This window comes from Gekko japonicus, unplaced genomic scaffold (assembly GCF_001447785.1).
Source record: "Gekko japonicus isolate JY-2015 unplaced genomic scaffold, Gekko_japonicus_V1.1 scaffold4, whole genome shotgun sequence".
Lineage (NCBI taxonomy): Eukaryota > Metazoa > Chordata > Lepidosauria > Squamata > Gekkonidae > Gekko > Gekko japonicus.
In genome coordinates, this window is record NW_015165234.1 from 4541 (window position 1) to 26181 (window position 21641).

The following is a 21641-nucleotide window of genomic DNA, read 5'->3' on the forward strand; positions in this document are numbered from 1 at the left end:
GTATTCTGGGACATACTTGTAGTTACACAGGGCAGGGAATCCATGGCGACATATTGCTGTGAACACAACTGGAGTGGCCTGTGTTTGGAGAATGAATTAGACTACTGGGTTCCTTCCTCCCCATTTTCTACAGCATTTTGCAGTGGTGCAGAATGCTTTGCAGTCGTCCCCTCCCCCATCCCCACCCCCGGAGTTTCAATGTTTCCGTTGTGGCAGGGCCAGAGGAAGAAGCATCTTGTAGCTTTGGTTTCTATTTATTTATTAAAACTTTTGTACCTCACTTTTCTTCAAGGTGACTCACAAGAAACTATTAAAACATTACAGGCTAAAACCAAATACCCCTCCCCAATGCCCCCTTCTCCTTTTTGAAAGATGCCTGCTGTTTGTGGAGACCATTTGGGACAAAGTAGTCCTGATGCTGAATACGCATCAAGTGAGAGCCTGCAAAAACTGTGTAAAACCATTTTAGTTAACAAGCCTCCTGCTGATGTCCACGAGAATAGCTTGTGTTGTGTCTATTGAAAGTTTAGACAACTAATAAGAGCAATTTATTTCTAGGTGTTCAAAACATACCATGCTGGGACATTTATTTTCTTTCGGATACTTATCCCTTTTTGGCTTAGCCAGTACTATGTCAAATATCACCTGTTGGTAAGTACATTAAGGCACCATTTCTGACAGACAGGTCTGTGGAGCCTAGCCATACCACTCCCATCTTCTGTGGTAGCTCTCTTCCCACCCTTCACTTGCGTTTCCATGAACACTTCAAGGTGTCCTGTAGAATGAGTACGGCTACCTTCTTGAGCCTGGGAGGCTGGACTGTCCCTGGCCAATCTGCGTATTCCCATGGTGGTATTGCTGCTTTCTACCGGTCTCCTGGGCAAAGAAGAAAGCCTTAACTCTCCAGATTCCAAAAGCCAAAAGACGTCTTTTTCTTTTGGGGAATGAGAGGTGATACCCAGACTATTGTGATGGCCCCTGGGGATCATCACAGGGCAAGGGGTGCTATGGTTAATCATGCTTACTCTGTGGGGCAGCATTGGAAGAGGGTGTGTGTTCTCTTTTGACCCAGAAGGAGCTCCTCTTTTCTGGAAGTGAGTCCTTTGGGTTGCCATTGAGAGAGGGGTACCTTCGCTTTCCTGGTGGGTGGGGTGCTTGCAAGGAAGCAGCAGCGTTTGATTCTGTCCAGCTTTCACTGCCCTGCATTATTATGGCAAATTGTTTCTTACCTTATGGGCATCTTGCTGAGATACAGAAGAGTATACCTGCAAGGTCCGCGTTGAATGTGCATCTCACGCTCCAAATCTGCCTAGTAGATTGGTTGGGAAAAGCAGGGTTTGGGGTGTGTGTGTTCAGATGCAGGGTTGCTCTTTCTTGTTGCTCTTTCCATTATTCCCTATGGGCAAGCGTGCTTTCCATTATTCCCCACGTCCACATGTGGTCTCATTCATTGTGGGAAGCGTGGACTCCATTATACCCTATGGTCAGGTGTGCTCTGCTCTCCATTATTCCCTATGGTCAGTCATGGATTCTCTATTGGCAATCATGGATTCTCTGTTCGCAATTATGTACGAACTGTCGCCTTGGGCAAGCCTACTCTCCATTATTCCCTATGGGCAATCATGGATTCTTTATTGGCAATTATATACTCCATTATCCCCTATTGGCAAGCATCCTTTCCATTATTCCCTATGGGTAGTCATGGATTCTCTATTGGCAATTATGTACTGCACTATCCCCTCTGGGCAAGCCTACTCTCCATTATTCTCTATGGGCACTCATGTATTCCCTATGGGCAATCGCTGTCCTTAGTTTTAGTACGTCCCATGATTCACTATAGCATATGGTCACTTTGTGTATTCTAAGCCTTACCTCAGTCAGAATGAACAGAGAAAAAGTGGCTTATTAAGCATACTGCAGTTCTTGCCACTAGACTAAACTCTGTACAGGAGCAATTTCAAACATTTGCAGTGCATTGAAGATCAAAGAAACAATTCTTCCAAGTAAACTTAGGACTGGGCTGCTTGTCTTTATGCATGCCTGTTAATTTCAAGGTGGTTCCGTGGTGAACCTTGGGTAATGTGCTAGTTTTCAACATCTTTGTAAAACTGCATTTCCATGACTGCTTAGAAGCCACATCGTAAATTAAGTGAATGTAAACTGATTGTTAATACTATCTTCTTGTAACAGATTCTTCTCACTACTGTACTGCTCTCATGGGGATACGTCATTTATGCAACACGACTGGCAGCCCAGTGGCAGCTGAAAGACGACTACCCCACACAAACCCACAATTTTTGTGAGACACTAAAGCAAGGAGACCTCTAAAAACTATGCAGAAGTTCAGACACTTTAAAAGTACTCCTACCCTCATGGATACTAATACACTGAAACAGAATCAGAGTCCAGAGATTTAAGAAAACATGCCAAGACTTTGCAAGCAGAATAGAAGACCTTATACAAATGTGTGATTTACTCACTCTGGTCAAGAGAAATACTTCAAATTTTATACCAGCAAAGGACTATGTATATAAAGATTTCCAGTCGCATATGCTTCACTGAGGATTATGCTGGCACAGTTCGGAAGGATCAGACACCATCCATCCTGAAAAAACCCACTATGAACAACCTTCACCAATTTTGTGCGTCTGTTTTGGTTGTTTAAGTGGCAACATTGAATGCTGTTGACTTGAACAGGTCACCCACTCATTTCATGTTTTAAAATGACATACTCTTTTGTAATTTTATTATAAAAATCACTATTTGTAAACTGCCTTGAGTATTTTTCTGAAAAGCAGGATCAGTGTGTTTTAAATATTAAAACAATGTTTATAGAAGATTAGCTGGAAATTATGGTCATATAACATTTGGTGGTGGTGGAAGTGTGTCAAGTTGTAACCCATTTATGGCAACTCCCATGGGGTTTTCAAGGCAAGAGACAGACAGATGGTTTGCCATCAGCGGCCTCTGCACAGCGACCCTGGATTTTCTTCTCTCATCCAGTACTATCCAGGGGCCAACCCTGCACAACTTCTGAGATCAAGCTAGCCGGCATATAACATTTACTGGCACAAACACAGGAGTCATTCAATTTCTAGCAATAACGTAGGATTTGGGATTGCATATTAATAACTAGATTAAAAACTGGTCAATGTTGAAATGAGCAACTACGATATAACTACTTCTGGGATTTATACTGTGATCTACAGCCAAAGTTTCATATCTAAACCCCCCCAACCCTCAAGTCAAGCGACCTAATGGGATTTTGAAGTATTTTCCCTCCTTACTGAGTATCTTGTTTTACCTGCTGCAGTAAAGGTATATGCTTATCAAAATTTCCTAAATAAATGTGTGACTAAGTTTGATTACAGTTACCATTAAACTCATTTTAAGGGATTAAACGTGTCATAACATAGTATGTAAACTGAAGTGTACTGCTTTCATCTCTTCCGTTTTGGCTCTATTCACTTGCTTATGGCATATTTCACATGCAGGGTTGCCACTTTCTGGAAAGTCAGGGAAATGAAAATTGGTCAGGGACACTGCTCTTAAGGTCCTCTTCACTTTCTGCCATTAGAGTGGTATCGTCTGCATATCTGAGGTTGTTGATGTTTTCCCCAGCAATCTTCACACAACCCACACGTATTACTATAGGCACATTTCCTCCAAAATCCAGCCCCTGGCAGTGACGTCAATCTCGCCGCCGCCATTAACGTCCTCAAATAAAGAGCCATCCCCCCCCTCCGACTCAGTTTATAAAATGTCAGAGACTCAAGGAGTTTTGTCGCACTGTAAAAGCGGAAACAATTTTATCCCAGTCGAAGCTTTCAGGGGCTACAACCCACTTGTGGCTCTGCACGAGGCAGATGTGCATTGAACCTCAGATATAAAAGCCGCATGTAGATGCTGCCCCCGAAAAAAGCTCCAGGAGTCTAGTGGTGCTTTAAAGACCGAAAGAACTTTATGCGTGAACACCCTTCTCTTTCCTTGGACATCACACGCGAGAGGTGGAATTTGCCACTAGTAGTCCAAGGCCACCACCCCGAAGCTCAGAGAGGTGGGGGAACGTTTTGCGCCCCCTCTCCGCGGCCGTTGCAGCTGCACCGGAGAGCGGCGGTGGCTATATCTTTTTAAAGAGCCCCCAGGGAGAGTTGCTGGAGCCGGAATGACCTCTCGCGTGTGATGTCCGAGCGTTGCCACTCGGACACCACACAAGAGGTGGAATTTTCTACTAGGAGTCCAAGGCCACCACCCTAGGGAACATTTTGCGCCCCCCCCCCCGCCGTGGCCGTTGCAGGTGCCCCGGAGAGCAGCGGTGGCCATATCTTTTTTAAAGAGCCCCCAAGGAGAGCTGCTGGAGCCGGAATGACCTCTCGCGTGTGTTGTTGCTCGGACATCACATGCGAGAGGTGGAATTTGGTACTAGCAGTCCAAGGCTACCACCCTGAAGCTCAGAGAAGCGGGGGAACCTTTTGTGCCCCCTCCCCCCCGCCGCGACTGTTGCAGCTGCACCGGAGAGCGGCAGCGGCCATATCTTTTTAAAGAGCCCCCAAGGAGAGCTGCTCGAGCTGTAATGACCTCTCGTGTGTGATGTCTTGTGAGTGGTGGAATTTTGCATGCGCCCCCTCCCGTGGCTGCTGCCAACTGCGGCGGCGGCCATAACTTTTTAAAGAGCCCCTAAAGAGAGCTGCTAGAGCCAGAATGACCTCTGTCGTGTGTTGCCGCTCAGACATCATACGTGAGAGGTGGAATTTGCCCCTAGGAGTGCACGACAGCGGCGGCAGCCATAACTTTTTAAAGAGCCCCTAACGAAAGCTGGGGGAGGCGGAATGACCTTTGGGCAATATTATTTATGGGCAATCATGGATTCTCTGTTGGCAATTATGTCCCTATGAGCAATCATGGATTCTCTATTGGCAATTATGTACTCCATTATCCCCTATGGGCAAGTGTCCTCTCCATTATTCCTTACGGGCAGTCATGGATTCCCTATTGGCATTATGGATTCTCTATTGGCAATGATGTACTCCATTATCCCCTATGGGCAAGCAACCTCTCCATTATTCCCTATGGGCCATCATGGATTCTCCATTGGCAATGATGTACTGCACTATCCCCTTTGAGCAAGCCTCCTCTCCATTATTCTCTATGGGCACTCGTATTCCCTATGGGCAATCGGTGATGCTAGATCACATTAAGGTGCCTTATACTGAGACACACCATCAGTCTATCAAGGTTGGCATTGTCTCCTCTGACTGACTGGTTTGCCAGAAGCTCTGGTCCAATGCTCCCTCTAAGCTGTGGAGTCTTGTGAGTAAAAATTCTACTTTGTGAGCTACTGGCATTAAAGTTGTGAGCCAGGGATTTGGCGGCTGCATAAATTAGTTTGCTTTGGAGCCACCCTTCCCGAGCTAAGACAAAAACATGTGAGCTGGAGGCTAAAAAACTGAGCTAGCTCACACTAACTCAGTTTAGAGGGAACACTGCTCAGGTCCCTTTCTCACATCGCCTGATCCTTGTCACTGGAGATACCAAGTACTGAACCTGGGAGCTTTTGCATGCAAAGCAGATGTCGTACTCAGGACATACGGCCCAATCGTGGGTGTCACCACTCTCTCCTTTCATTATCTCACTTTCCCGCTTGTCTATCCCAACCAAAACAAGACCCTTCCTCGCTTCCTTAGCCTTTCAAATTCTCTCTCTGGTGCCGCCGCTGTCTCCGCTTCTAAGCTCCAACCGCGTGCTCATTGGATGCAGCGAGGAACCTGGGCGGAGTTTCTACTTTAAACCTCGCCCATGGGCACCGGCTTGTCTTTCTTGAGTGGAGCCTCAAATGAGCGGGGCGGGGCCTTTTTGCTTTTGCTAGCAAGTTGTAGCGGGGACAAGTTTTGGTGGGGCACCAACATGGCGTCTTCTTTTCTCTTTGGCTGTGGCCGTGATGCGGCGTTCAAGGTAACTGACGGGGCGGGCTGTGTTACTGTGTCTCTGGACTACTCGCGTTTCCAGTGGTTTATGTAAGTGCCAGTGATTTAGACTTGTCAAATTCAGAGGCTGACCCAAAGCTTTAGTTTCTTTCTCCAGGCCTGAAGGAAAGAAGTAACTTTTCCGGGTGAGAGTTTTCCCTACTCTCTTGGGTCTGGCGCATTTTGTGTTTGTGCAGCCAGGCTCTTCCCCTGTCTTGACTAGTCCTCTGTCCTCATCAGGTACCGTCAGGGTCTCGCCAGGCTGCACACGCTTATCTGCTCGGCATTGCCCCTTGGCGCTACATTTCAGGGTAGGAACTTCAGATGACCGGCAATCGTATGGAGGAAATACGGTTATAGATTAGTATCTGTGAAATTTTAGGTAGGTTTCATTGCTTTGGTCGTTGTATAATGCTGTTTTAAGTACATCATTCTCTCATTTTTGTATTGCAGTTTGATTGTATTGTTGGCTGGCTGTATTACACTGCTGCTACTGCATTATTTTAAATTGCATAATCTGCTTAGAGTTTTAGCAAGAAAGTAAATAAAGGTTTGGAATGTGCCCTTAGGCTGTGGGATTTATGATGCAAAAGTTTAATAGGTTCTGTGAATTCTCAGCTTTTTAAAAGTCTCCAAGCCCTTTCATTGTGAAGATGTAATGGGAAAGGCATATCTCTGAAATGGAAGAGACTGGAGATTTGCATTTTTAAAAATGAAATTCAGAGAGAATGTTACTTGTTATAATGTTATGTCATTACAATTGTACTCAATTGCTGATATATAAAAAAGTGAAAAAAACTAATGGCCCAGGGAGGGTGTGGTGGCCATGGCTGAGGGGCAGGGAGCCGCAGGGAAATCTACCATATGGAAGCCCTGTTGTCAGTGTGGTGTATCAGTAGCTGAACCTGCAAGAGAGAAACGACAAAAACCTGTCCCTGTATGGAAGCCAATTAGAGTGGACATTAGGCAGTTAGGAGTCTATGCCCAGTGTTGTGTTAATTGCCTAATTCCAGATTCTCCAACATGGTACACAAAGATATCATGGTTGCCTGCCAAGCTTTTCAAAATGTGGATGGTGTCATTATAAGTCAGGGCTTGTTACTGGCTGCCCTCATTCAGATGAAAGTGTTCTCCACTGGAGGATCAGGATGACTGGTAAATTCCATTTCCCCCTTAGGCCTTCCTCCTTCCCAGGAGGTGTTAGGAGGGAGGTATTCTCTTTGGCTCTGCCTTAAAATGCAGCTGTTTTGGAATGGCAATCACCATCTGTCTCAAATTCCAGAGTTGCCTGTAGGCTCAAAAAAGAAGGGGATGTCTAACAGTTGTGTGGATTTTTGCAAAATAAACCCATACAAGCAAAAAAATAATAACAATGTTGAATTACATAAAGGGCAATGTAATCCATTTTTATATTCTTAAGTATGTATACTCTGGGTAATCTAATGTGGATTATTTTATTTATGTATTCATTTCAAAAATTTATTAGCCACCCTTCTACTTTACAGGAACTTAAAGCAGCTTGCAGTGCCAATGGCAACAAAATGCTATAAAATACATTTAAAACACCAGTTTGAAATCAACAATTTAAAACTGCTAGTAGGCAGAAGAACGGAAAAGAATTAAATGCTGTTATGTGTAAAAGCTATCTTCAGCTGCCTCCTAAAGGGAGGGAGTCAGCCCACCTCCTTGGGGAGGTTGTTCCATAATCCTTAATAAAGTTGTTAGCAGATCATCAGTATTCACCCTTATAAAGCACTTTGGTTGACTATGGGAATTGTAGGTGGGGTTTTTTAATTCAAGACTGAAAGTAGCTTGCTTTTGTTCTAAAACTATGAAATTTACCTTGAACAAGAGAAAAATTGTCTTGATTCAAAATTAGCCCGATTTCCCACAGGATGCAGCCTTGATACCGGCATTGATTTTCAGGATGATATGGGGTATGTGAAGTAATAAAAGAATTCTGAGCATGTGTAGAGGCTTCTTCGCCTTCAAACATGTGATCTTTTTTTCATGTTGGAACTTTCATAGTTTTAGAAACACACACATAACCAACCATTAAGTTATAATCTTATGAAATCTGGTGCTCTGGAAAAAGGACATAAACAGTGTTGCAGATATTATAAAGCAGGGGTGGCCGAACTTGCTTAACATAAGAGCCACATAGAAGAAACATCAGATGGCTGAGAGCTGCAAGATATGAACACATATTACACTTCTTCACCCAAAGAGTGATTAACACTTGGAATTCACTGCCACAGGAAGTGGTGGCGGCTGCAAGCATTGGACAGCTTCAAAAGGGAATTAGATAAGCATATGGAGCAGAGGTCCATCAGTGGCTATTAGCCACAAGGGACTCTGGGGCAAGTGATGCTCTGTCATCTTGGTGCTTGGGGGGGTCAACAGTGGGAGGGCTTCTAATGTCCTGGCCCCACTGGTGGACCTCCTGATGGCACCTGGTATTTCTGACCACTGTGTGATACAGAGTGTTGGACTGGATGGGCCTTTGGCCTGATCCAACATTGGCGTCTCTTATGTTCTTACACACATGTCTTTATTTATTTGTTTGTTTAATTTATATCCTGCCCTCCCTGCCAAGGCAGGCTCAGATCGGCTAACATAGAGATGTAAAACAATTAAAACAAGAGTTGAATAAAATCAGGACGATACAGTATGAGTATAATTATAGAATATACAAATATAAAGTGCTAGTTTGTATCAGATTTTTGATTGGAATATATGCAAATTTGCTTTATATTAACGTGAACATTAAGACTGCCAGAAATAAAAACAAAAGGGGTAAAAACAGATATTGATAATGATATTTAAAGAGACAAATGCTTTCTCCAAGCCGGCTGGGGGGGGGGCTTTGAGAACGCATTTAAAGTTAAAATTGCTTTCTTTCTCTGCTCCCCCCCTCAAGCCTACCCAGGGAGGAGAACACTGGCTAGGGAAGGGAAGACTGGTGGTGGTGGTGGGGAATGCCTCCCCTTCACTTCCCCAGCTGCCCTGCTGGGAGCCACACAATATGCGTGGAAGAGCCGCATGTGGCTCCCGAGCCGCAGTTTGGTCACCCATGTTATAAAGCATTCTACTTTTCTCTACATTTGTCTCTAAAGTTACATGGTCACTGAGACACACATTTTTTAAAAAAAATTATTTCAAGTGGCCTTTAGGTTACACATTAGTCACAAATAGTGTATAGTTGACTATATAGAACAAGTAAAGGATCTGATGACTATCCTGGATGTCCTGCTTCATGCATCAGAGCTGCTATTAGGTGAGAAGAAGGATGTGTTTTCTCAACTGTGGTCACCTCATACATTATTCTTTCATTACCATTAGCATATCCCTTTGCTTTTGATTACCAGCTAGTTCTGTGTAGTGGGTGGGTGGGAACTTAGTTGCTGGCATCACATTTTAGCATCACTTTGGTTATAAGCATTGAACAATGAAGCTATAAGTGTGGAACCCACAAGGAGCTATGTGGGGACATTTAATTTTCCCATCTCCTTCCCTGCACTATGTCCTTCTTTTCTTCTCCTGACAGCCCCATATCTGTTTCCCCTATTTCCTGCTCTCCTTCCCACTCACCAACCAATTGTTCTTTTATCTGTTCCCTCAGTCTTCAAGTTCATTATTTATTTGCTTCATTTATACCCTATCTTTCATCTTAGTGGGACCCAGAGCAGCTTATATCACTGTCCTCCATTTTAACCTCAACCCTGTGAGGAAGATTAGACTGAGAGAGGGTGGCTGCCCCAAGATCATACAGCAAGCTTCTGCGGCAGAATAGGGATTTGAGCCTTGGTTTCCCAGATCCTAATCTGTCATTCTAACCACTGGCTCTCAGCTTTCCATCCTTCCCTCCTCCTAGCAGCCTCTCCCTTGGAAAAGTCTGGCCAAGTTACAAAGGTAATGCAGTACGAAGTCATTCAGGTTATTTATATGATAGTTGTTTTCAGACTTGGCCAAATCTTGCAAATTGTGTAGAGGCTGCTGCTGGGTGCAGGTGAGTTGTATGGCTTAAAGTCACCTGATAGCTGCCACTGCACCTGGTGGTTGATGGTGGTTGATGTTGGCCTTGGCCCTGATGAGTGCTCCCTCTAGGGCAAGAGGAAAGGGAGCATGGGTGGACTAGGAGGCTGAAATAGCCCTGAATGTGCTCCCCCCCCCCTTTACTATCAGGAACTAAAGTTTGAAGACTGGCAATATTGTTGTGGTTGCCTAGCAATCACCCATCATGGACACTGAGAGGGCATTCCTCTCAAATTTACAGACTTCTATTATTTGGAGTTATTCTTTTAGATGTCAGATTTTTCTGCTAGCCTATGACTTTTAGTAGGACAGTAGAAAGTTTTGGCCATGGATCACTGCCTTGTCGTGGCGAGGGGGCTTGCGCAGTTCAATGAAGCTGTGGGCTATGCCGTGAAGAGCCACCCAAGACGGACAGGCCACAGCAGAGAACTCAGACCAAGCGTGATCCACCTGGAGAAGGAAATGGCAACCCACTCCAGTATTTTTGCCAAGAAAACCCCATGGACAGTATCAAAAGGCTAAAAGATATGACGCCGGAAGATGAGCCCCTCAGGTCGGAAGGTGTCCAATATGCTACTGAGGAAGAGCAGAGGGCAAGTACAAGTAACCCCAGTAAGAGTGAAACGGCTGGGCCAAAGCCGAAAGGACGCTCAGTTGTGGATGTGTCTGATGGTGAAAGGAAAGTCCGATGCTGCAAAGGACAATACTACATAGGAACCTGGAATGTAAGATCTATGAATCAAGGTAAGCTTGACGTGGTCAAAAATGAGATGGCAAGACTGAACATCGATATCCTAGGAATCAGTGAACTAAAGTGGACAGGAATGGGCAAATTTAACTCAGAAGACCATTATATCTACTACTGTGGCCAGGAATCTCGTAGAAAAAATGGTGTGGCCTTTATAGTCAACAAGAGAGTGCAAAAGGCAGTACTGGGATACAATCTCAAAAATGACAGAATGATTTCTGTCCGATTCCAAGGCAAACCATTCAACATCACAGTAATCCAAGTCTATGCCCCAACCACTGATGCAGAAGAGGCTGAAGTGGACCGGTTCTATGAAGACCTACAACACCTCCTAGAACTAACACCAAAAAATGATGTCCTCATCATCATAGGGGACTGGAATGCTAAAGTAGGAAGTGAAAAGGTAACTGGAATAACAGACAAGTTTGGCCTTGGAAAGCAAAATGAAGCAGGGCAAAGGTTAACAGAGTTTTGTCAAGAGAACACACTGGTCATAGCGAACACCCTTTTCCAACAACCTAAGAGGCGACTCTACACATGGACATCACCAGATGGGCAACACCGAAATCAGATTGACTATATAATTTGCAGTCAAAGATGGAGAAGCTCTATCCAGTCAGTAAAAACAAGACCTGGAGCTGACTGTGGTTCAGATCATGAGCTACTCATTGCAAAATTCAGACTTAAACTGAAGAAAATCGGGAAAACCATGAGGCCATTCAGGTTTGACCTAGATCACATCCCTGATGAATATACAGTAGAGGTGAAGAATAGATTCAAGGGTCTGGATTTGATAGATAGAGTGCCTGAAGAACTATGGACAGAGGTTCGTGACATCGTACAGGAGGCAGCAATCACCACCATACCAAAGAAAAAGAAATGCAAGAAAGCAAAATGGCTTTCTGATGAGGCTTTACAAATAGCAGAGGAAAGAAGGAAAGCGAAAGGCAAAGGCGAAAAGGAAAGATTTACCCAACTGAACGCAGATTTCCAGAGAACAGCAAGGAGAGATAAGGAGGCCTTCCTGAATGAACAGTGCAAAGTAATAGAAGAAAACAATAGAATGGGAAGGACTAGAGATCTCTTCAAGAAAATTGGAGAAATCAAGGGAGCGTTCCATGCAAAGCTGGCCATGATAAAGGACAAAAACGGTAGGGACCTAACAGAAGCAGAAGAGATTAGGAAAAGATGGCAAGAATACACAGAAGAACTATACAAGAAAGACCTCAATGTCCTTGACAAACACGACGGTATAATCACTGACCTTGAGCCAGACATCCTGGAATGTGAAGTTAAATGGGCCTTAGAAAGCATTACTAACAACAAAGCTAGTGGAGGTGATGGTATTCCAGCTGAGCTATTCAAAGTCTTAGAAGATGATGCTGTTAAAGTTCTGCACTCCATTTGCCAGCAAATTTGGAAAACGCAACAGTGGCCACAGGATTGGAAAAGATCAGTATACATTCCAATCCCAAAGAAGGGCAATGCCAAGGAATGTTCAAACTATCGCACAATTGCACTCATATCACACGCTAGCAAGGTCATGCTCAAGATCCTACAAGCTAGGCTTCAACAGTACGTGGATAGAGAACTACCAGAAGTACAAGCTGGGTTTCGAAGAGGTAGAGGAACGAGAGATCATATTGCCAACATTCGCTGGATTATGGAGAAAGCAAGAGAGTACCAGAAAAATATCTACTTCTGCTTCATTGACTATGCTAAAGCCTTTGACTGTGTGGATCACAACAAACTATGGCAGGTCCTTAAAGAGATGGGAGTACCAGACCACCTCACATGTCTCTTGAGAAACCTGTATAAGGGCCAAGAAGCGACAGTTAGAACCGGATACGGAACAACTGATTGGTTCAGCATAGGAAAAGGAGTACGACAAGGATGTATACTGTCACCTTGCTTATTTAATATATATGCAGAGTACATCATGCGAAATGCTGGCCTGGATGAATCACAAGCGGGAATTAAGATTGCTGGGGAAAAGATCAACAACCTCAGATATGCAGATGATACCACTCTAATGGCTGAAAGTGAAAAGGATCTAAAGAGCCTCTTGCTCAGAGTAAAAGAGGAGAGCGCAAAAGTGGGCTTGAAGCTCAACATCAAAAAAACTAAGATCATGGCATCCGGCCCCATCACTCCTTGGCAAATAGAAGGGGAAGTCGTGGAAGTAGTGACAGACTTCACGTTCCTGGGATCCCAGATCACCGCAGACTGTGACTGCAGCCATGAAATTAAAAGACGCCTGCTCCTTGGGAGGAAAGCGATGGCGAACCTAAACAGCATGATAAAAAGTAGAGACATCACCCTGCCAACAAAAGTCCGCATGGTCAAAGCAATGGTATTCCCAGTAGTCATGTATGGCTGCGAGAGCTGGACTATAAGGAAGGCCGAGCGCCGAAGAATAGATTCTTTTGAACTATGGTGCTGGAGAAGACTCTTGAGAGTCCCTTGGACTGCAAGAAGAACAAATCAGTCAATCCTAAAAGAAATCAACCCTGACTGTTCCCTGGAAGGCCAGATAATGAAACTGAAGCTCAAATACTTTGGCCACCAAATGAGAAGGGAGCACTCACTGGAAAAGACCCTGATGCTGGGAAAGATTGAAGGTCAAAGAAGTCGGGGACGGCAAAGGATGAGATGGTTAGACAGTGTCATCGATGCAACGAACATGAAGTTGAGCCAACTTCAGAGGACGGCGGAAGACCGGAAGGCCTGGCGAGAGTTCGTCCATGGGGTCGCGAAGAGTCGGACTCGACTGTGCGACTGAACAACAACAAAAGAAAGTTTTGTAGAAAGATCTGTCTTCTCTGTTCATGGCTCTAGTTTCCAGTTTTAAGAACTCACAGATAGGACCATGTTGAGAATTAGATATTTCAAATTCTTTTGTTCAGTTTACTGTGAAAGGAACTTCTGAATGGTATGTTTTTTAACCTTTGATGCTTGTTCCTCTGATTTTTAATTATCATAGTATACACTGTGCTTTTTATGAAGTACAAGTGGGGCCCCACGAAACTCACGGGGGAATCTCATCTGCCCCCCCCCACAAGTCCAGCCCAACCACTTGCCTAAAATGCGAGTAGAAAGTTTTGTAGAAAGATCTGTCTTCTCTGTTCATGGCTCTAGTTTCCAGTTTTAAGAACTCACAGATAGAACCATGTTGAGAATTAGATATTTCAAATTCTTTTGTTCAGATTACTGTGAAAGGAACTTCTAAATGGTATGTTTTTGTAACCTTTACTGCTCCTTCCTCTGATTTTTAACTATCATAGTCTACACTGTGCTTTTTATGAAGTACAAGTGGGGCCCCACGAAACTCACGGGGGAATCTCATCTGCCCCCCCACAAGTCCAGCCCAACCACTCGCCTAAAATGCTGTGGCAGCAGTGTCTGGAAGCTACTCCTTCCCTCTTCCTCCTTCTCTACAATCTTCCTCCTCTTTCTCCCCCTCCCCTTATCTGTCAACCTACCCCCATCTCTTTTGCCTCCTGATGTCTTCTGTCAATCTACTTACCCTTCTCTGATAACCTCCCTTCCTTATTTCCCCCTTTCTCCCATTCCCCTTATCTGTCATGTCAATCTACCCCCCATCTTTTTTGCCCCTCTTTTCTCAATCAGTCTACCCAACCCATGCTGCCCCCCCCACCTACCACCCACCCCTGGCACTTCATTCACCTTCACCTTTGCAGGTCTCCCCACCTATCCTCCACCACCCTTGGCATTCTACTCACCCACTACTCTTGCTGCTTTCCCTGTCTACTCCCCACCCTTGGCACCATGAGAACAGAAATATTCACACCAGCAGTGGAACGCAAGCCCTCCCTCCTCCTCAAGGTTAGTCAGATAACTCAGTCTGGCAGCACCAGTTCGCATAGTCTCATGAGCACCTCCCAATCACTGTTTACAGCAAACAAGCAAAGCAAGCAAGCATGCGCACTCGCACCACAGTCAGGAAAGAATGAACACAAGTGAAACATGGCAGCTAGCTGACACAGAGTTGCCAACCTCCAGGTCAGCCCTGGGGATCTCCCAGAATTACAACTGATCCCCAGATGTCAGAGATCAATCCCACTTGGGGAAAAATGGCTGCCGAGGCCCCTCCCCAAACCCCCTTGCTGTCTTCTCACCTGCCCCCATATCCTTGGCCCTCCACTTCCCCCCACCCTTCCCATTCATCCCCCCACCCTTGCTGCTCTTCCCACCTACCTTCCAGCAGGCCAACAGTAGGCTGCTGGCTTGGGGGGGGGTGGTGGCAGTCACAGGAGGAGGAATCAAATCCCCCCATCTGCTGTGGTTCTTGGGCTCCCCCACTGCCAGGCCCAGCGCAGCTCTTGATCTCTTGGATCCCATCAGGTACCTTTTTTTATTTTGGGGTGAAATTTAAATCTCCCACTTTTTTAAAGTCATATTTTTCTGTACATCTGGGGAGTCCCCCGAGTGTGTAGGAAAATCTCTTTAGTCTTCGTGTGGCCCTGTTCTGTGGATGTGGCTATCACAGTATAAGATTTTTAAAAACCCTTAAGCACCTTTCCTGGTTTCTTGTAGATTTTAAAACTGCAAGCATGGAGTCTTCGAAGTCTCCCTTCCACTGTTTCTGTGTGCACCAAACCAGGGGACTCTGAAAAAGGCTCAACGAAAAGTAAGAGACTCTTTTTGTTGCTTGTTCCTGCAGGTTATAAGTAGATTCTCCTCATAAATGTGCTGAATCATTACTCATATATGAGGTTTTGCTGGTTTTATGAATTATAGAATGTAAAGGTTAAAACCTTCAACGTTGCACGTAATTGCTGAGATGGCATTTCATATGTTTTAATAAACCTTTAAAATTATTTATAAAGAACTCTGTATCATAGGTTATTCATGGTAAAGTACCAAAATTTGTTTTAAAATTATTCTTCTAAGATAACTTATAACTATAAGATGAAAATATTAAAGTTGTAACACGAATTATATTTTATCTGATCAATTAGCCAAAACTCCAGTAAAGTGTGAATGTAGGAATACCAACCATGGAGTCTGAATGCTGTAGACATCAGAGTGTACCTTTAACGCACATGGTCCTGTAAGATTTTGGAATTTAAAGACAAGTTTAACAAAGAGATCTAAGGGAACTACAAGGAATGCATTTGAATTTCCTCACAGTAATGTTATACTCAGATGTGGATGGGAGGCTTTTTAAAGTATATGTCGTCAGACTTTGGAAGCTAAGCAGGGTCGGCCCTGGGTAGTGTTTGGATGGGAGACCACCAAGGAATTCCTGGGCAGTGACGCAGAGGCAGGCCATGGCAAAACCACCTCTGAATGTCTCTTGCCTTGAAAACCCCACAAGGTCACCCTAAGTCAGCTCTGACTTGATAGCACTTTCCACCACCACCATTTACATCTCACAATATTACCTCCAAAAATCTATCATATGGTAGAGGGTCTTGTTGTCCCTCAGCAGTTTTTGTTTTTCTCCAAAGTTAGCGATATCATGTGCAAAAGGTAACATGTTATTTCTGGTGGTAGTCATCTGGGTCAGGAGACTCGTGGAGGGAGAAATTGCCCTCTCCCTTTTCCTGCAGTCAGAAAGGACTGCTGGGGACAAGAGAGCTGGCAAAGGGTATTGCTAGCTCCAACCCCTTCGAATGCAGAACCCTATGTAAGAGGCAGCAGTGTAGCCGTCCAGTGAGCCAGCTGTCAAGCTTTCCAAAGCCCTGCCACAGTGGTTGGCCTGCAGCTGCTCAATCAAGCCATTTTCCATGAATGTCAAAAAGCGCTGGGTCTGGCACCCTGCTTAAAAGAGCAGTGCCCACCTGGAAAGTAGACAGCACACTCAGTATAGTGCAGGGGCCACCAGTGTGGTGCCCATGGGCATCATGGTGCCTGCCACCACCTTTCCTGGTGCCTGCCACCACCTTTCCTGGTGCCTGCCAAGCGTTTTTAAAAAGTGGGCAGGGCCAGGTATGGCTTTTGGCCAGCAAGGCTTCTGATTGACTACTGGAGAATTGATTGGCTGTACAGATTTTTAAAATGTTGCTTTGGCACCCCGACCACCAGAGCACTAGGATCTTCACTGTGTGATTGATGGAAAGCTGGATCAGCCATTTTGTGGCTGGCTCACCCTCCTGTGACAGAGATTTTGTGGTAGCCATTTTGTGGCTTTGCCCACCATGCAGTGTCAGATTTCTAAAGATGCCCACAGGCAGCAGGGGAGAAGCAGACAAAGGGGTAAGGAGGGGGAGAGAGAGTGTGTATGTGTAAGAGAAGAAAAAGTCACGTTTGACTAGGACAGGGGAGACGCAGCTTCAAATATTTTCCCCAAGAAGCTTATTGGGAGCCTTTGAGCCACTCTCTTTCAGTCTAACCTTCACAGACTCATTTTGAGGATAATGTTGAGGAAGGGAGAAAAATATATGCCACCCTGAGATCCTTGGAGGAAGTGTAGAATAAAAATAAGACCAACACAAATAGCAGAATGTAGAGAGAACAATGTCCTCTTTAAAGTAAGCTGTTCTGTTTGACACATTAAGTCATTTGATCAGCTGTCGGTTTTTATATTTCCAGTTAGAGGACCTGCCTTTTTAAAACATTTGTTTCTAGCAAAGGAGTAATCTGGTACTTTAAGTTCTGTGACCATGCTAATACTTTATCCTCACAGGGTGTCTGTTGTGGGGAGGGGAAGGGAAAGGAATTTGTAAGCCGCTTTGAGACTCCAAGTGAAGGGCGGGGTATAAATCCAATCTCCTCCTCCTCCTCTTTTAATAATAATGAGGTCAGTTTGGCATTCTACACAAGATGCCGCGAAGCTTTAGGATTTAAGAACATAAGAGACGCCAATGTTGGATCAGGCCAAAGGCCCATCCAGTCCAGTCCAACACTCTGTGTCACACAGTGGCCAGAAATACCAGGTGCCATCAGGAGGTCCACCAGTGGGGCCAGGACATTAGAAGCACTCCCACTGTTGACCCCACCTAGCACCAGACAGAGCATCACTTGCCCCAGAGCCCCTATCTATACCTTGTGGCTAATAGCCACTAGGGTTGCCAAGTCGGGTGTTGCGCCGCAGCGAGGGACTCCCGGCTGGCGTTTGGAGCGTGTGCGCACGTTACTCGGAAGTGACATGACGACGTCAGGCACTCTGGGGGTGGGGCCACAACCATCCGAGGGAAAACCATAGAGTTTTCCCTCGGATGACCGTGGCCCCGCCCCCAGCATGCCCGGCGTGGTCGCGTCACTTCCGGGTGACACGCACGTTGGGGTGGGGCTCCCCCCGGGGCCTGATCCGCTAGCGGCGGGGAACGGGCCTCTGGGGCGGGGGGTTCCCCCCCCCCCAGGGGGACTTGACAAGCTTAATAGCCACTGATGGACCTCTGCTCCACATGCTTATCTAATTCCCTTTTGAAGCCGTCCATGCTTGTAGCCACCGCCACCTCCTGTGGCAGTGAATTCCATGTGTTAATCACTCTTTGGGTGAAGAAGTACTTCCTTTTATCCATTCTAACCCGACCGCTCAGCAATTTCATAGAGTGCCCACGAGTTCTTGTATTGTGAGAAAGGGAGAAAAGTACCTCTTTCTCTACCTGCTCTTTCCCATGCATAATCTTATAAACCTCAATCATGTCTCCCCTCAGTCGTCATTTCTCCAAGCTAAAGAGCCCTAAGCGCCTTAACCTTTCCTCATAGGGAAAGTGTTCCAATCCTGAGAGTTTTGAGATCCCCTTATAACATGCAGCTTGTGTTATTTTGGTTGATCTTAATAAAAGAGATCACATGGCTTTGGATTTTGTTCTTGAATAAAAATTTTTAAGTTTCTCTCATGCACACACTGAAACCTGAAATCACTTTTCTATGGACTTCCTTTTTTCTGTTCAAGTCTTCATATTTCTGAAGATGTGCTTGAGGTCCTTTTGTTATATGATGTGTTATATGGTATTGTTATACAAAGCAAGATGAAAATGAGCCCAAGTTTTAAGGAATGTAAAATCCTAATGGGATCATGAGGTTGCTCAGATTTTACTGGGTGTTTTGTGTGTGAATTTCTATTTATTCCAGCTGTCCTTCTATTCGTTTCTTTGTTGCCTTTCCTATTGTGTAAATTTAGATTGTAACCTCCTTGGGGCAGATAACCTAAGTTTTTCTGCTGAATTTTATGCTACAAAGCACTGTGTGCATTTATGTGCAATAATAATAGTTTGGCATTTGCCTTCTTTAATCAAACATAACAGTAGGAAGTTTGTGCACAAAAATATAGAACATTTGCTTTTTAGAGAGCTAATTTCTTTGGTTGGGACAGTACCCAAACAAGTTGTATGATCCTTATGTGGGGGAATATCCCAAACCCCGTGGGGTTCTTTTCAATGGATTGATGGAGACAGGCTAGAGAACTTAGGCCTCCAGAGGAAAAGGACCAGAGAGAACAATAGCTTAAAACTCAAACTGTTTATTCTTTAAAACCATACACAAGTAATACTCAGTACTTAATAGCATATAAAAGTCTCAATACCTGATACAGTGTACACTTTTAGAAAGCACAAGGAACATTCCTGGACGGCAGGACCAAGACCCTTACACACACTGTTGGGGTGTTGGCCAAACAGGCCAGAACAAAGCCCAAAGCCACATTTTTATACTCTTTCCAGTCTATAGGAACCAATGGAGGCATCAATCCAGACTGTACTAGGCCAGCCCCCCCATATGGTGATATCATGAACTTTTGCTAGGGTGAACTTTTGCCTAGATGTATTTAATTAACTGCAATGTCAGCAAGACCCAGACAGCTACAACATCTCCAGAGTGGGATATGTTCAGGCTTTGGAGCCCAGCACTTGGAGAACAGGGAATGTCAGATAATGAATTCAGGCAAGAGTACATTTACAGGGCAAAGCCTTCTATTTTAAGCATGCATAGAATTGCATATTGCAGCTTCTTATTAACAAAGATTATTAACCTCATGTTTATAAAAAAGATTACGTACAAAATAGAGAGAAGCCTAACTGGGTCCTATGAACTGCTGGTTGGAGCACTGGGTACTGTGTCTCTTAGGGTTGCCAAGTCGTTTTCTTGCCACAGTGGGGGACTCCCGGCTGGTGGCTTGAGTGCGTGTGTGCAAAGTGCGTGCACACCGCACGCACGTCACCCGGAAGTGACGTGACGACGCTGGGCACGCTGGGGCGGGGCCACGACCATCCGAGGGAAAAACATAGAGTTTTCCCTCGGATAACCGTGGCCCTGCCCCCGGCGTGGTCACGTCACTTCTGGGTGATGTGCACGTCGGGGTGGGGTTCCCCCCAAGGCCCGATCCACCAGCGGTGGGGAACGGGCCTCTGGGGCGGGGGTTTAGGGTTAGGGTTGGCAAGCCTAGTGTCTCTGCTCTGCCCAAGCAATCCATTCTCCCAGGGATGAAAATAAACAACTCACACAAATCAGTGCTTTCAAACAACTCTTACAATGCAGTACAAGGTAGGTTCTAGGGATGTTTGAACTGCTGAAAAAGAGTCTGGCTCCTAGGTCTGAAGTAGTTTTGTCAAGGCCTGACATTGTTAAAATCACTTTGCTGCCTGGTAGTTTGTGTGAATTCAGATACCTTAACTTGACTCTGTTTGACAGAATAGAAGTTTTGAAAGAGAGCGGCTCTACTTTATGTGCTGTAAAATAAAGTGAGCTGCTTCCATACAAATGTCACCATGTGCAACACTGGCCTGTTTTTGTTTCTGGTAGCCTCGTATTGTTAGATCCTGCAACTGCTGTATTTTCTCTCTTCAACGTGTTTTTCTACAATCTATGGTCTTGACCCATTTGTTAATATTTTGTTAATATCCTAATGAGTTGTAGATGCAAAATCGGATGCATGCCATTTACACTACTAATCCCCTTTCTTGCCTACTTTTCCAGAATTAATTATTATACAGTATCGGTTGGATCCAAAATTTCCATTTTTTTACCAGTGTAAGGGTCCATTAGTTTTAGAACAGAAGCTTTGGATCCAGCCTTGTGTACTATTTTAACAGGTACTATTTTTTAAACAAAATCTTGTCTGAATAGCCTTCAGACATCAAAAAAGGGAAGGACCAGAAGAATCATAGAATGTTAGAGTTGGAAGGGGCCTTGCAGGTCATCTAGTCCAACCCCCTGCACTCTGCAGGAGCATAGCTGAAAGATAGCCCTACAACATACCCGAAAGATGGTCGTCCAGCCTCTGCTTGAAAATGGGAAGGAGCATCCACCACCTCCTGAGGCAGTCTGTTTTACTGCTCAACTACTCTTACAGTTAGGAAGTTTCTCCTGATATTTAGCCGGTAACGACTCCCTTGTAATTTCCACCCAGATTTCCACCCTTGTAATTTCCAGATCTAGTCTCGCAATCCAGGGCAAGAGAGAATAGAACTGCATCTTCTACATGACAGCCCTTCAAATACTTGAAGACTGCAATCATGTCCCCTCTAAGCCTTCTCTTTCCCAGGCTAAATATACCCAACTCTTTCAGCCTTTCCTCATAAGACTTGGATTCCAACCCTCTCACCATCCTGGTTGCCCTCTTCTGGACACACTCGAGCTTGTCAACATCCTTCCTAAAACGTGGTGCCCAAAACTGGACTACAGTACTCCAGGTGAGGCCTGACCATAGCAGAATAGAGCGGAACTACCACCTCCCGTGATCTGGACACAATGCTTCTGTTAATGAATCCTAAGATTGCATTAGCTTTCTTCGCAGTCACATCGCACTGCAGGCTCATGTTTAGCTTGTGATCAACCAGAACACCTAGATCCCTTTCACATGTGCTGCTGTCAAGCCAAGTCCCTCCCATTCTATATCTGTGCCTTTGATTTTTTGTACCTAAGTGTAGGACTTTGCACTTATCTCTATTGAAATTTGTTTCAGCCCACTGTTCCAGCCTATCTAG

General features: G+C 44.9%; 2 protein-coding genes across 4 annotated transcripts in view; both read left to right on the forward strand.

Moving 5' to 3' along the window:
- LOC107109223 (E3 ubiquitin-protein ligase Topors-like) overlaps window positions 1-3299 on the forward strand; it is a 6276-nt gene extending 2977 nt beyond the window's left edge. For 2 of the 3 annotated variants that reach the window (XM_015409792.1, XM_015409794.1), the window contains exons 3-4: window positions 559-651; window positions 2191-3299. In XM_015409792.1, coding sequence (XP_015265278.1) covers window positions 559-651; window positions 2191-2328 — 231 coding nt within the window. In that variant the 3' untranslated portion in view covers window positions 2329-3299. The remainder of the gene's footprint in view (window positions 1-558; window positions 652-2190) is intronic. The other variant, XM_015409793.1, reaches the window with a different exon arrangement.
- A 2535-nt stretch (window positions 3300-5834) lies between these two features.
- Window positions 5835-21641, forward strand: part of NDUFV3 (NADH:ubiquinone oxidoreductase subunit V3) — a 29066-nt gene continuing 13259 nt past the window's right edge. Inside the window, exons 1-2 of the mRNA XM_015409791.1 lie at window positions 5835-5952; window positions 15304-15397. Of these exons, the coding sequence (XP_015265277.1) occupies window positions 5905-5952; window positions 15304-15397 (142 nt within the window). The 5' untranslated portion in view covers window positions 5835-5904. The remainder of the gene's footprint in view (window positions 5953-15303; window positions 15398-21641) is intronic.